Source organism: Helianthus annuus, chromosome 16 (assembly GCF_002127325.2).
Source record: "Helianthus annuus cultivar XRQ/B chromosome 16, HanXRQr2.0-SUNRISE, whole genome shotgun sequence".
In the NCBI taxonomy this organism is placed as follows: domain Eukaryota; kingdom Viridiplantae; phylum Streptophyta; class Magnoliopsida; order Asterales; family Asteraceae; genus Helianthus; species Helianthus annuus.
This window is the reverse complement of record NC_035448.2, coordinates 134,171,922-134,185,477: the sequence shown is the minus strand read 5'-3', so window position 1 is coordinate 134,185,477 and position 13,556 is coordinate 134,171,922. Positions and strand designations below refer to the sequence as shown.

Sequence of the window (13,556 nt, the reverse complement as noted above, 5' to 3'; positions counted from 1 at the left end):
GTGTAAACAAACGACACGTGTTAACACATTATTGGACACAAAATTTCGAGGTGTTACATATTTTGACCCAAAACATTAACATAAGCTAGCGGAAGCGCTTGGTAAGACATATTTTGATCATGTGCTCGCTCCATTTCGCCGAGTCGCCTAAGTTGAGGATTTACCTACATTCAATGACAAGACTTCAAAAGTTAGTCGTAATTCTCATTTAACTCAATGTAACAACATATTAGCTTCATTCGTTAATATGCTTTCATTATTCTTACGCATTCGATTTACCCAATTAAATGGGTAATGGCATATACCCTCATAATGAGGTTCAAGCTTATCACTTACGACCCGGTAACATCGGGTTAATTGCTTTCAACATAAATCTTTCTTTCCATCCGTATAACGGATTAAACTTCAAGCATTTGTCATAGCATTCATGACCACCCATTCAAAACGGGTAGTAGCTTATTCTTACTCGACTTGTTCAACTAGAACTTGTCGACTTGCATAGCTTATCATAACTTTCATTATCATAACCAAATCCGCAAGGGATTTACTAACTACTTACTAATCACCATAAACATTTTAACAAGGATTGTTTACATGAATACTAACAAAGATTAAGTAAGTTTTTTGTATGCGAATGATCATACAACTAAACACTAAAATTTAATTAGCAAACCATCATTCGTAGATCTACATGAAAGGAGAATTAAGTTCATATGAACTTACCGCGATCTTGAGATGCTTGTGCCTTCGAGTGACTTGCGCCTTCTTCCTTCTTCGCGCCTACAAGTCATAATCTCATACTTTAGCTTTCATAAACATTACTTACACAATCCTTTTAATACGTTATAGCGTCTACTAATCACATACATCATTATCATAAAGAAATTGCATCTTCCTAACAAGTATTCATGTAAAAACCATAACTAAGCTCACTTAGGCATTTCATCGAACACATTGTGTGCGTATTACTAATTTAGCACAATGTACAAGCATTCTAAACACAATTTCCATAGTTTTACTCATTGATTAACATAAACATCTCTAACTTGGAAATTTATCATCCTAAACATGAATACCTAGTTCTTAATCAATTATTCATAACAATTTCATCAATCAACAATCAAATTAACATGTAGAACTTCACAATTTCTAACCTTCACTTGACATGCAAGTGGGTTTTTGCCCTAATCATACTCACATTCGAAATTAAGCATCTATTGATGTCTAAACATTCATAGCAACCATAAATCATACTAGATTTTGTATTACATTCACGAATTACACTATACCCACATAACCAAACATCATCAAATCAGGAAATTTCACTTACTTGAGATCAAGAACACTTAGATAATCGAAGTTCCTGGTTCATGCATTCGATTAACCTCTATTTTCCCTTTCAATTTGATGGATTTAGAAGGTTAGGGTTTAGTTTTCTTCTGGGTCTCTTTCCCTCTCTCGTTCGTACGCACACAGCCAGGAACACACTGGCCTCTTTTTTTTATTAATTTTTCATTACACCTTTACACTTTTAGTCCCTTGTCTTTTAATACATGTCACATTCTTTCTTTTCACATTAACTAGGTTACCTTTCCTTTTGTTAACTTAGTTACATACATATATTTTAAACTTACTATCATTTTCTTACGGTACCGTTTAATAGTTACCGTTTTTCTGTTATTTATCATCACAAAAACAAATATAATATTATTTTATATCATACGAAATTTGGGGTGTTACAATATAGAAGTCGTCCATGATTTTGAAGAAGTCCGAAGCAAACAACTCTCAATATTTTAAAAAAGCCAAAGTTGAACCCGTCCGGCCCAAGAGCCCGACCATCCCCGCAACCAAAGACCGCCACTTTAATATCCTTATAGGAGAAATGTTTTGTCAAGCAACAAGGAGTCTTCACCCGAAAGCTTCCTAATATCTGCCATGATTAAAGGCGGTCTATGTTGCATATCCTCCTTGAAACACTCTCTAAAAAAACTTCAAACACCTCAAATTTAATTAACTTAGGTTTAGAGATCCAAACCCCATTGACCTCCAATCTTGGGATGCAGTTTCTTAGGTGGTGTTTGTTTTCCCTAAAAAGGTCTTCAGAACCTCTTATGTCTGCGCCGCGCAGACCGCACGCAGACCTTTGGGTCTGAAGACTATTTGTTTTCTCGAAGACCTTTTATTAAAAAAGGCCTGCGAGACCACTTCTTGGTGCAGACATGGACCAATGTCTTCATGGGTCTGCAGACCTCTTCTTCTTCACAAAACCCTAGCACCTCTTCACCCCTTCTCCTTCACCCCTTCTCCTACACCCCTTCTCCTCCACCCACCGTCCGCCACCACCTCTACCTCCGCCGCCCCTCCACTTCCGCCACCCCACTCCAGCCGACACCCACGCACGACTCTTCAGTACGGTGTCCCTCTTCAGGCGAATCCTGGCCGCCTCTCCCTCGACATCTTTTTCAGCCACTCTCGCGACAATGTCTCTCAGATTCGAGGTTAGTTGTTTGCTTTAATCGTCTTGTTTGGTTTTAAGAGACCTGGCATATTGTATTGTTTCGATTTAGTCACTCGATTCGATAAATCAGTGATATGAAATCGGAGATATTATTCATATTATATTTAATGGTGTGACAAGTCAAAGATGTGAAATTAGAGATACTGAATTGATTCATATTTAATGGAAGATAGTAAATTAATGGAGATATTATTCATTGATACACATCTTGAAGCGATAAGTATTAAAATAACAAGAGGTTTGTTTAAATTCATAGTTAATGGAAGCTTAAAATATTGTTTTGATTCATATTTATTGTATTGATTCAATTTTTGGTGTTAGTTTGCTGGATTTAGGTGCTACTTTGCTGAAATTTGGTTCTAGTTTGCTAAATTTTGATGTTAGTTTGCTGAATTTTGGTGTTAGTTTGCTGAATTTTGGTGTTAGTTTGCTGAATTTTTTATTATTATTCATGCTTATTATTTCAGTAGCTTGCAGAAGTTAAAAAACAAACAGTCTTCTTCTTGTAGACTGCAGAGGTTTGGTCCACCGTTCAGCTACAGGTGTCCGCAGATGTGGTCCGCAGACTGCAGATGTTTTACCTCTGAAAAAACAAACAGCACCTTAATCTCCTATGGTTTATACAGTCATGGAAAAAACGTGTGTTGTCATCCCTTCATCAGTTGCCCATTTTACTCTATCCATTTGTTTCACATATTTCTTTTAATATCTTCGAGGGCCTGACTTAATTGTTGCAGCCCATGTGATACATTAAAAGCCCATTTGATTATTTAATGTTTCCATCCATTAGTTTAGCCAACATAGTTTAATCCATTAATTTCATACTATTTCTTTTCGACATAACGGGCAACAACAAAACTCAAACATACAACAATCATTTAGTTGTTTATTTTTATATATGATAATGTTAAACAAAGGGTTAAGCTAAATGCACCCCCTCTTTTACTTGTCATACCTCCGTTCTTTTTTTAAATCACATTAAAAGTTTCCATATTACCCCTTAAAATTTCATTATTTTAAAATTGGTTTTTTTTAAGTCCGAAACACTTTTAATATAAAAAATTTAAAAGGTTTATTAGAAAATAAATAAAATAAACAATACTATCACGCTTCGACAAAAAAAAAATTGTTTATTAGAGAAAAATTATAAATGTTTTAAGAAGACATTATCTGATTGTCTACTATTCTAGTTTTTGCAGTTGTTTGTATCAGTTAAATTCGTTTGTGTTTTTTTTCTTATTTTGTTCTCTATCAAATTTGTGTTTTAAGTTAATTTTGCTGGGAAGTTTTGTAATTTAAGATTGTTTCTATCAAATTATAAAAGAACGTTTCCATCACATTTATGTTTTTCTATTAAATTATTGTTTTCATTCGTCATTTACTTTATTTATATGTAATATAAGTATTAACAAGTGAACATTTTTTTTATTTTAAGTGCATTAGTAATATTTAATTACATCTGTTAATATATAAAACGAGTGAATTTTAAGGATTGTTCTTTATCTTTATACCCATTTTCAGGCGTTGTCCTTTATGTTTAAAATTGGCGAGTTTTGTCCTTTATGTTTTCATATCATACACGTTTTGTCCTTTAGGCCTAACCCAGTTAGGTTTTTCAGTTAAATTTGGTCATGTGCTTTGCACATGAGTGCATTTTTGTTAATTCGAAGGTTGCAGAAGCTTTGAGCTGTAAATCTGTCGTTGAACATACCTTTGAATTGACAAAAATCCCTCATGTGCAAAGCATATGACCAAATTTAACTGAAAAAACTAACTGGGTTAGGCCTAAAGGACAAAACGTGTATGATATGAAAACATAAAGAACAAAGCTCGTCAATTTTGAACATAAAGGACAGCGCCTAAAAATTGGTATAAAGATAAAGGACAATTCTTGAAATTCACTCTATATAAAACTAAGATAATGATCATGGCAATTCAAAATCATTAGTTTTTGATGACGGGGGTAGCCCAAGACAAAATAAAATGACTAAAATACATGAGTGCCCAAAGGGTTAAACGGTTCAAAGGTTGAAAAGCTGAGGAGGTGAAGTAAAGCAATGTGAGAACAGTAAAAGGTCACATCTCCACCAACTCGCCAGCCGCAAAAGCAATGCAAGTCCACATAGCACACTCTATTATCCAGGGGTCAAAAGGCTTTAACCCCCGAAAGGGTAAGCCCCTCACTGCAAGCAAGGTCGCTAGTCAAATGCATCTGTAACGCCCCCAAATTTAATTGTAAGCATGCATATTTATAATTCTATGATATGTTCTAATAAGTAAATAGGATGTAAACCTAGTTAGAAGGTAAATTAAAATTTTAGTTAGGAGAAGCAAGTTATGGCCATTTAAAAATAAGAATGTAAACACAAGGGGTGGGATATGTAAATAGTGAAAGTTAATTTACTAAAACTTAAAAAAAAAAATACACCACCCACACATAGGAGGTGTGGGTGTGTCGTCTGGAACAAGAAGAAAAGAGGGGAAAACCCTCTTATTCAACAAATCAGTGAAATTGGAAGAGAAATCAAGGTCTGATTGTATGCATGAACACCAATCCTTGATCACCTAAGAATTTCCTACATAAGGTATGTCGAAAATTATGATTTAATGATCATGTGTGGAATGGGTTTTTAGTAAAACTTGAAGCTCATATGAAATTAGTATAAGCATGTGTTAGAAATTCCATATGGAACTTGAAATATGCTTGAATTCGACCTAATTGATAGTTAAAGTTAAAAACCCACTTGGAATTTGGATAATAGTGACTTGTAGTATGAGGTTATGATGTAGATTAGCATAAATGATGTTACATGATGATGTTCTTGATAAAATGTCACCTTTGAAATCGAATTTGGATGAGGGTTGTATGAGATTTCAATTAAAGTGGGTGTTCTTGATGATTTAGACATGAACTAGCCAAGTTATGCAAATAATACTTGTACACTATGCTTAATTAATAGTATGCACGCCAAGTGTTCGTTAAAATGCTTGAATGATGTAATAGGATGATTTTGCAAGATAAATGACTAGAATTGGGAAATTGTTGCTTATAGTAAGAATATGTTAAAAACGGAATGTAGAGAATGACATGAACTTAAAGTATGTGATTTGAATTGTAGGGATCAAGGAAGAAAGCTCGAGTCGTTCCGGGTCACAAACAAACAACGACAAAGGTAAGTTCTTGCTTACATAGTTTCACTAGTATGTAATGTTGTAGTATACTATTGTTCAATAGTTGAAGTTGTTAAATTGTAACAAGTTATTGTAAGCCGTTTATGTAATTTAGATATGGGTCGAATGAGTTAGAAGGGTTATGTGAGAAGTTAGAGAAGCTTATGTTTGAAAGAAGGTTTTAAAAGGTTGACTTGAGGTCCATATTTGTAATTGATGTTGTATAAATTTTTGTAATAAGAACGTCTAACGGTTTGCTTGTATGTAGGTAAAGCGACTTGTTAAATGGCGTTACTTGGATCGAACACACTCATGATGCACGCTTCCGTAAGGATATTAGTTTGGGTTAAGTCTTTTGTTAAATATACTTTTTGTTAAAACGGGTCTTTTTGTAAGTAACATAACTTGGTTGTTGTTAGTTGTCGAACTCGTAGTTGAAGACTATGTTAGTTGTTTACGAAATGTTGGGTTGTAAGCTATTTTAATAACCCCTAGTTAGTTATGCCATGGTTAAATGCAGAATTTTTACTTATGAATTATTTGACCCGTTTGGTATTTTTGTCAAATGAAGCTCGTTAGTGTCTTTTTAAGTTTTAGACCTTACAAGTTGGTATCAAAGCCTAGGTTTGAGAGATTCGAGTAGGTTATGGTGCTCGAACTCAAACCGAAAGCTCTTGTGAAAGTGTGTTCGTTCCAAAGCGCCACGCAAGTAAGTAATTTAAGGATTTTATGTTTGTAGATAGAAATGGGAATGGGTTATGGTTTAGTTGCTAGTATAACATGGTTGGGGACGTTAAGGTGTGCTGTGGAAGGTTTCGGGGCTGCCTAAGACCATTTCGGGTTGGAAAAAGGGGCTGGGAATGAAAATTTTGGTTAAACAGCGCCTGCACATCAGAGAGGCCGTCGGCGACGGACCCCTATACCGTCGGCGACGGTACCCCTTCACCCTACGGCTTAAGTTCCTGTCTACGGGCTAAAGTCAGCGACGCAACTTTCTGAGGACCGTCGGCGACGCACACATGTGCGGTCGGCGACGGCCCCTCCTTGTCTGCTTTTCCTGAATTGTTTGTTTGTTATACGAGGACCTTTAATTCAGTTCCAAGTCTTCGTTAAACCTAAGGAACACCTCAAAATTGTTCATGAAGCTAAGAATTTAAGATAATTAACATGTTTTAATGACGAATGTGTAAAAGAACGGGAAGTCATGTACATAAAAGAATGAAGTAACTAATGTCTTAGAATGCTGTAAGGAAAGATTTAAGAGGTTTATGACTTATGAGAATGAGTTATTAAGAATGAATAATGTATAGAATGATGAGGAGAACGAATGTGATAATACTTGACACGAATGTTTATTTGTAGATGGCAAGTGGAGGAAATACGCATACTACCGAACGTATAACTCGAGATGAGTTAAACAAGATGATTTCAGATGAAGTAACGAAGGCAATAGATGCAAACGTTTCAAGGCTAGCACAAGAAGTGGAGGGTCAAGTATTAAGTACAGTGGAGAATATGATCACGAGCAAGGTGGATGAATTGAAGGAAATGATAACTGGGATTCAAGGCAAGAAGGAAGCAAGACGGTGCACCTACAAGGATTTCATGGCATGTAAGCCTGCCACTTATAATGGGGAAATTGATCCCATCGAATGCCAAAGATGGATAGCTAATATGGAGGGGGTGTTCATTCGAAGTCATTGCGACAAGGAAGATCAAGTTATGTTTGCCACAGGGCAACTTACACGAAGGGCTAAAGATTGGTGGGATTCGTATAGTAAGGAGATCGGAGAAAATAGAGTTCAAACTTTGACTTGGCAAGAAATCAAACAACCTTTTATCAAGTATCATTGTCCACAATCAGCTGTGGATCGAATCCAGGAAGACTTTCTCCGACTCCGACAAAAGGATGAATCAGTCAATGAGATCACGAACACTTTCCTTGATCAACTGAAGTTTTGTGAAGAAATAGTCGGAACGGAGAGGAAGAAGATTATCCGTTATCATGGCATGCTTAAGGCTGAAATCCGGGAGTTCATACCTCCTTCTAAATGTGGAACTTTGGACGAGATTATTGATCTGGCAAGGGATAGGGAGATCGAGATAAGGAGGCAAGATGAACGTGGGGAGAAAAGGCCAGTCGAGAAGGGATCAACACAAGGCTCTTCTAAGAAACCCAGAATGCATGATCAAGGAAAGAAAGAAGCTTCTAAAGGTGGGTTCCCGCGATGTAAGACATGCGGAAAACCCCATTCCGGTGAATGTTTATTGGGAAGGAAGGGTTGTTACAATTGCGGACAAGAAGGGCATCCGTACTATAATTGTCCGAACCCCAAAAGGGTGTGTTACAATTGTAACGAATCGGGCCATGTGAAGGCTGAATGCCCAAAGCTCAAACAAGGGGTGAAGAAGGAAGGGAAGAAAGAAGAGCCCGCGAAAGCCAAGGGAAGAATGTTCCAAATCTCCACGGAAGAAGCAAGGGCTCACCCGAATGTGGTCTCAGGTATCTATATGATAAACTCTATACCCACTTATATATTATTCGATACCGGAGCTAGTAGATCATTTATTTCCAGTGAGCTTGCACGTTTCCCTTTGTTCACGATAGAAAGAATGTGTACACCTCTCAAAGTAGAAATTGCCGATTGTAAGAGTTACCTTTTGCACGAAATATGTAGAGGTTGTAAAATCACTATAGATGATGAAGATTTTGATATTGATTTGATTCCCATGGTTTTGGGAGAATTTAAAGTAGTGGTAGGTATGGATTGGTTATCCCGTTATCACGCGGAAATTTTATGCGAAAACAAAATTATTCATGTGACATCCCCTAAAGGGAAACGGGTAACCATTCATGGGGAAAGGGAAGTAGGGGCAAAATTTTGTACTATCTTAGAAGCAATTAAGTACGTGAGGAATGGAAGTAAAGCATTTTTAGCCTATGTTGTCGATACCAAATTAGGAGCTTTAAAAATTGAAGATACTAAGATAGTGAATGAATACCCGGATGTATTTCCGGACGCATTGCCGGGACTTCCACCCGAGCGGGAAGTCGAGTTTCGTATCGAATTAGAACCAAATGCCAAACCGGTAGCCAAAGCCCCTTACCGGTTGGCACCCGCGGAAGTACGGGAATTAATGGTCCAATTACAAGAACTTCTCGACAAGGGTTTCATACGCCCTAGCGTGTCCCCGTGGGGAGCGCCTGTTTTGTTCGTTAAAAAGAAGGATGGGTCGATGAGAATGTGCATCGACTATCGTGAACTTAACAAACTCACGGTAAAGAACCGATACCCACTTCCGAGAATAGATGATCTCTTTGATCAACTACAAGGGGCAAGTTGGTTCTCAAAAATCGACTTGCGATCGGGCTACCATCAAGTACGAGTAAGGGAAGAGGATGTACCTAAGACTGCGTTCAGAACTCGCTACGGACATTACGAATTCCTGGTAATGTCATTCGGGTTAACTAACGCTCCGGCCGCTTTTATGGATCTAATGAATAGGGTATGCCGAAATATGTTAGATCAGTTCGTCATAGTGTTTATTGATGACATTTTGGTATACTCTCGTAGCGAGTCTGAACATGCAAGCCATTTACGTCAGGTACTTGAGACGCTTCGAAAGGAAAGATTATATGCCAAGTTTTCTAAGTGTGCGTTTTGGCTTAGGGAAGTGCAGTTTTTAGGACACGTAATTAACGAAAAAGGAATTTTGGTGGATCCCTCTAAGGTGGAAGCCGTAATGCAATGGGTACCCCCGAAGAATGTTAGTGAAGTAAGAAGTTTCTTAGGACTAGCCGGCTATTATCGGAGGTTCATTCAAGACTTCTCCAAAATAGCCCTTCCTTTAACTAAACTAACAAAGAAAGAAGGAAGGTTCGAATGGAATGATGAACAACAGAAGGCTTTTCGAATGTTAAAGGAGAAATTGTCAAGTTCTCCTATCTTAACCCTGCCAGAGGGGACTGAAGATTTAGTGATATATGCGGATGCATCTCATCAGGGGTTAGGATGTGTCTTGATGCAACGAGGCAAGGTCATCGCCTACGCTTCAAGACAATTAAAACAGCATGAAATTAACTATCCTACCCATGATTTGGAACTGGCGGCGGTTGTTTTTGCCTTAAAAATCTGGAGGCATTATCTCTATGGAGCAAAGTGTACAATTTATTCCGACCACAAAAGCCTTAAATACTTCTTTGAACAGAAAGATCTCAATATGAGGCAACGGAGGTGGCTAGAATTGATCAAAGATTACGACTGCGACATTCTTTACCATCCGGGAAAAGCTAATGTTGTGGCGGATGCGCTAAGCCGGAAGGAATACCTACCACCTATTCGAGTGAAATCGATGAGAATTATAGTTACACCGAACCTTCTTGAAACAATACGGAAGGAGCAAGACGAATCTTTGAATAAAGGTGATCCGAAAGGTGAAAGAACGAAAGGGGTTTGAAAATAAGCTTGAAGCAAACGCGAGCGGGATAAGAACGAGGTTTGGGCGGGTGTGGATACCACGTTATTGCAAAGCAAAGACCTTGTTACTGGAGGAAGTGCATAAATCCCGTTACTCGGTCCATCCGGGAGCCACTAAAATGTATCGCGATTTGAAGGAAAATTATTGGTGGCCGGGAATGAAACGTGATATTGTTAAGTATGTATCCAAATGCTTGACATGTTCCCAAGTAAAGGCGGAACATCAAAAACCTTACGGGAAACTACAACCCTTAGAAATTCCGGTATGGAAATGGGAGAATGTGACTATGGATCTTGTGACCAAACTTCCAAAAACAAAGAAAGGGCATGATGCAATATGGGTCGTTGTCGACCGCCTTACTAAAAGCGCCCATTTTCTACCCATTCGAGAGACTTATTCCTCGGAAAGGTTAGCGGAAGTTTATGTGAATGAGATCGTCTCCCGCCATGGTGTACCGGTGTCTATTGTCTCAGATCGGGACACGCGATTCACCTCCCGCTACTGGCGGAAATTTCATGAAGGAATGGGTACCCAATTGCATGTAAGTACCGCATACCACCCACAAACGGATGGCCAATCCGAACGAACGATTCAAACTCTCATAGACATGTTGAGAGCATGCGTGATGGATTTCGGGGGAAATTGGGATGAACATTTGCCACTAGTAGAATTTTCATATAATAATAGCTACCAAAGTAGCATACAAATGGCGCCGTATGAAATGCTGTATGGAAGAAGGTGTAGAACCCCGGTTTGTTGGGGAGAAGTAGGGCAAAGGGAACTCGCACCGAATGATGTAGTGGCGATAACCAATGAAAAGATCGACGTCGTACGGGCTCGATTAAAAGCAGCGCAAGACCGACAAAAGTCTTATGCAGATAAAAGAAGTCGCCCTATTGAGTTCCAAGTGGGGGACCGAGTATTCTTGAAGGTGTCCCCGTGGAAAGGCATAATTCGATTTCGTAAGCGAGGAAAGTTGGGTCCCCGATATATCGGACCGTTCGAGATTCTTGCTCGAGTTGGAAAGGTAGCCTACCGTTTAGAACTACCCCCATCATTAGAAGGAATCCACAACACTTTCCACGTGTCACAATTGCGGAAGTGTTTAACGGATGAAACAGCTCATGTACCCCTTGAAGACATTGAAGTAGACGAGAAGATGAATTATATAGAAAGACCGGTAGCTATAAAGGATTCCAAGATAAAGACTCTTCGTAACAAGGAAATCAAGCAAGTTTTGGTTCAATGGCAACACAGAAAGGGGTCAGATCTTACCTGGGAACCGGAGGATGAAATGAGAAGGTTCTACCCGTTCTTGTTCGGTAAGTAATCAGGTTTCGGGGACGAAACCTAATTTAAGGGGGGTGGACTTGTAACGCCCCCAAATTTAATTGTAAGCATGCATATTTATAATTCTATGATATGTTCTAATAAGTAAATAGGATGTAAACCTAGTTAGAAGGTAAATTAAAATTTTAGTTAGGAAAAGCAAGTTATGGCCATTTAAAAATAAGAATGTAAACACAAGGGGTGGGATATGTAAATAGTGAAAGTTAATTTACTAAAACTTAAAAAAAATACACCACCCACACATAGGAGGTGTGGGTGTGTCGTCTGGAACAAGAAGAAAAGAGGGGGAAACCCTCTTATTCAACAAATCAGTGAAATTGGAAGAGAAATCAAGGTCTGATTGTATGCATGAACACCAATCCTTGATCACCTAAGAATTTCCTACATAAGGTATGTCGAAAATTATGATTTAATGATCATGTGTGGAATGGGTTTTTAGTAAAACTTGAAGCTCATATGAAATTAGTATAAGCATGTGTTAGAAATTCGATATGGAACTTGAAATATGCTTGAATTCGACCTAATTGATAGTTAAAGGTAAAAACCCACTTGGAATTTGGATAATAGTGACTTGTAGTATGAGGTTATGATGTAGATTAGCATAAATGATGTTACATGATGATGTTCTTGATAAAATGTCACCTTTGAAATCGAATTTGGATGAGGGTTGTATGAGATTTCAATTAAAGTGGGTGTTCTTGATGATTTAGACATGAACTAGCCAAGTTATGCAAATAATACTTGTACACTATGCTTAATTAATAGTATGCACGCCAAGTGTTCGTTAAAATGCTTGAATGATGTAATAGGATGATTTTGCAAGATAAATGACTAGAATTGGGAAATTGTTGCTTATAGTAAGAATATGTTAAAAACGGAATGTAGAGAATGACATGAACTTAAAGTATGTGATTTGAACTGTAGGGATCAAGGAAGAAAGCTCGAGTCGTTCCGGGTCACAAACAAACAACAACAAAGGTAAGTTCTTGCTTACATAGTTTCACTAGTATGTAATGTTGTAGTATACTATTGTTCAATGGTTGAAGTTGTTAAATTGTAACAAGTTATTGTAAGCCGTTTATGTAATTTAGATATGGGTCGAATGAGTTAGAAGGGTTATGTGAGAAGTTAGAGAAGCTTATGTTTGAAAGAAGGTTTTAAAAGGTTGACTTGAGGTCCATATTTGTAATTGATGTTGTATAAATTTTTGTAATAAGAACGTCTAACGGTTTGCTTGTATGTAGGTAAAGCGACTTGTTAAATGGCGTTACTTGGATCGAACACACTCATGATGCACGCTTCCGCAAGGATATTAGTTTGGGTTAAGTCTTTTGTTAAATATACTTTTTGTTAAAACGGGTCTTTTTGTAAGTAACATAACTTGGTTGTTGTTAGTTGTCGAACTCGTAGTTGAAGACTATGTTAGTTGTTTACGAAATGTTGGGTTGTAAGCTATTTTAATAACCCCTAGTTAGTTATGCCATGGTTAAATGCAGAATTTTTACTTATGAATTATTTGACCCGTTTGGTATTTTTGTCAAATGAAGCTCGTTAGTGTCTTTTTAAGTTTTAGACCTTACAGCATCCCTCTTTGGGAAGGTGTCTTCTCCTATATATTTGACACTTCATTTACTGAGAAAGACATTCCTGACCAGCCCTGATTCTCGATATCCCTGGTCATTCACTTCAAGTACTTGCATCTTGCAAGATACTTCTTCTCACATCCAACACACACATTCTGTTTGCTCCTTCATCCGAATCTGAACACATTTCAGAGGAGGAACTATAGCAAACAACAAGAATAAAACTAGTGAACCTCCTTCCACGTCTTGCAAACGTGGGGGGACCCCACGACCTGCGTTAGGCAAAGTTGAACCCTACAACCCTTTTGCCTAACCAGCCCAGCTACTACCCTTGGTCTATTATTTGTTGCATCAACAAGTTGGCGCCCACCGTGGGGCTACGCCACTATTTTTCTCCAAAAGACCTAGTAGTGTAGCTCCATTCTCTTGAAATTGCCATGTCCGACAGTGGA

General features: G+C 37.9%; 1 protein-coding gene and 2 long non-coding RNA genes across 3 annotated transcripts; all 3 read left to right on the top strand.

The window, feature by feature from the left end:
• Positions 1–2,178: 2,178 nt before the first annotated feature.
• Positions 2,179–3,343, top strand: LOC118488066. The gene is made up of 2 exons (XR_004883602.1): positions 2,179–2,501; positions 3,017–3,343. It is a non-coding gene; the product is annotated as an uncharacterized LOC118488066 (long non-coding RNA).
• Positions 3,344–10,877: 7,534 nt separating this feature from the next.
• LOC110919630 lies at positions 10,878–11,501 on the top strand. Its single transcript, XM_022163896.1, has one exon. It carries the CDS (start codon positions 10,878–10,880, stop codon positions 11,499–11,501), a length of 624 nt encoding a protein of 207 aa, XP_022019588.1.
• A 942-nt stretch (positions 11,502–12,443) lies between these two features.
• On the top strand, positions 12,444–13,052 carry LOC110918616. Its single transcript, XR_002581442.2, has 2 exons — positions 12,444–12,499; positions 12,766–13,052. It is a non-coding gene; the product is annotated as an uncharacterized LOC110918616 (long non-coding RNA).
• Positions 13,053–13,556: the final 504 nt, after the last annotated feature.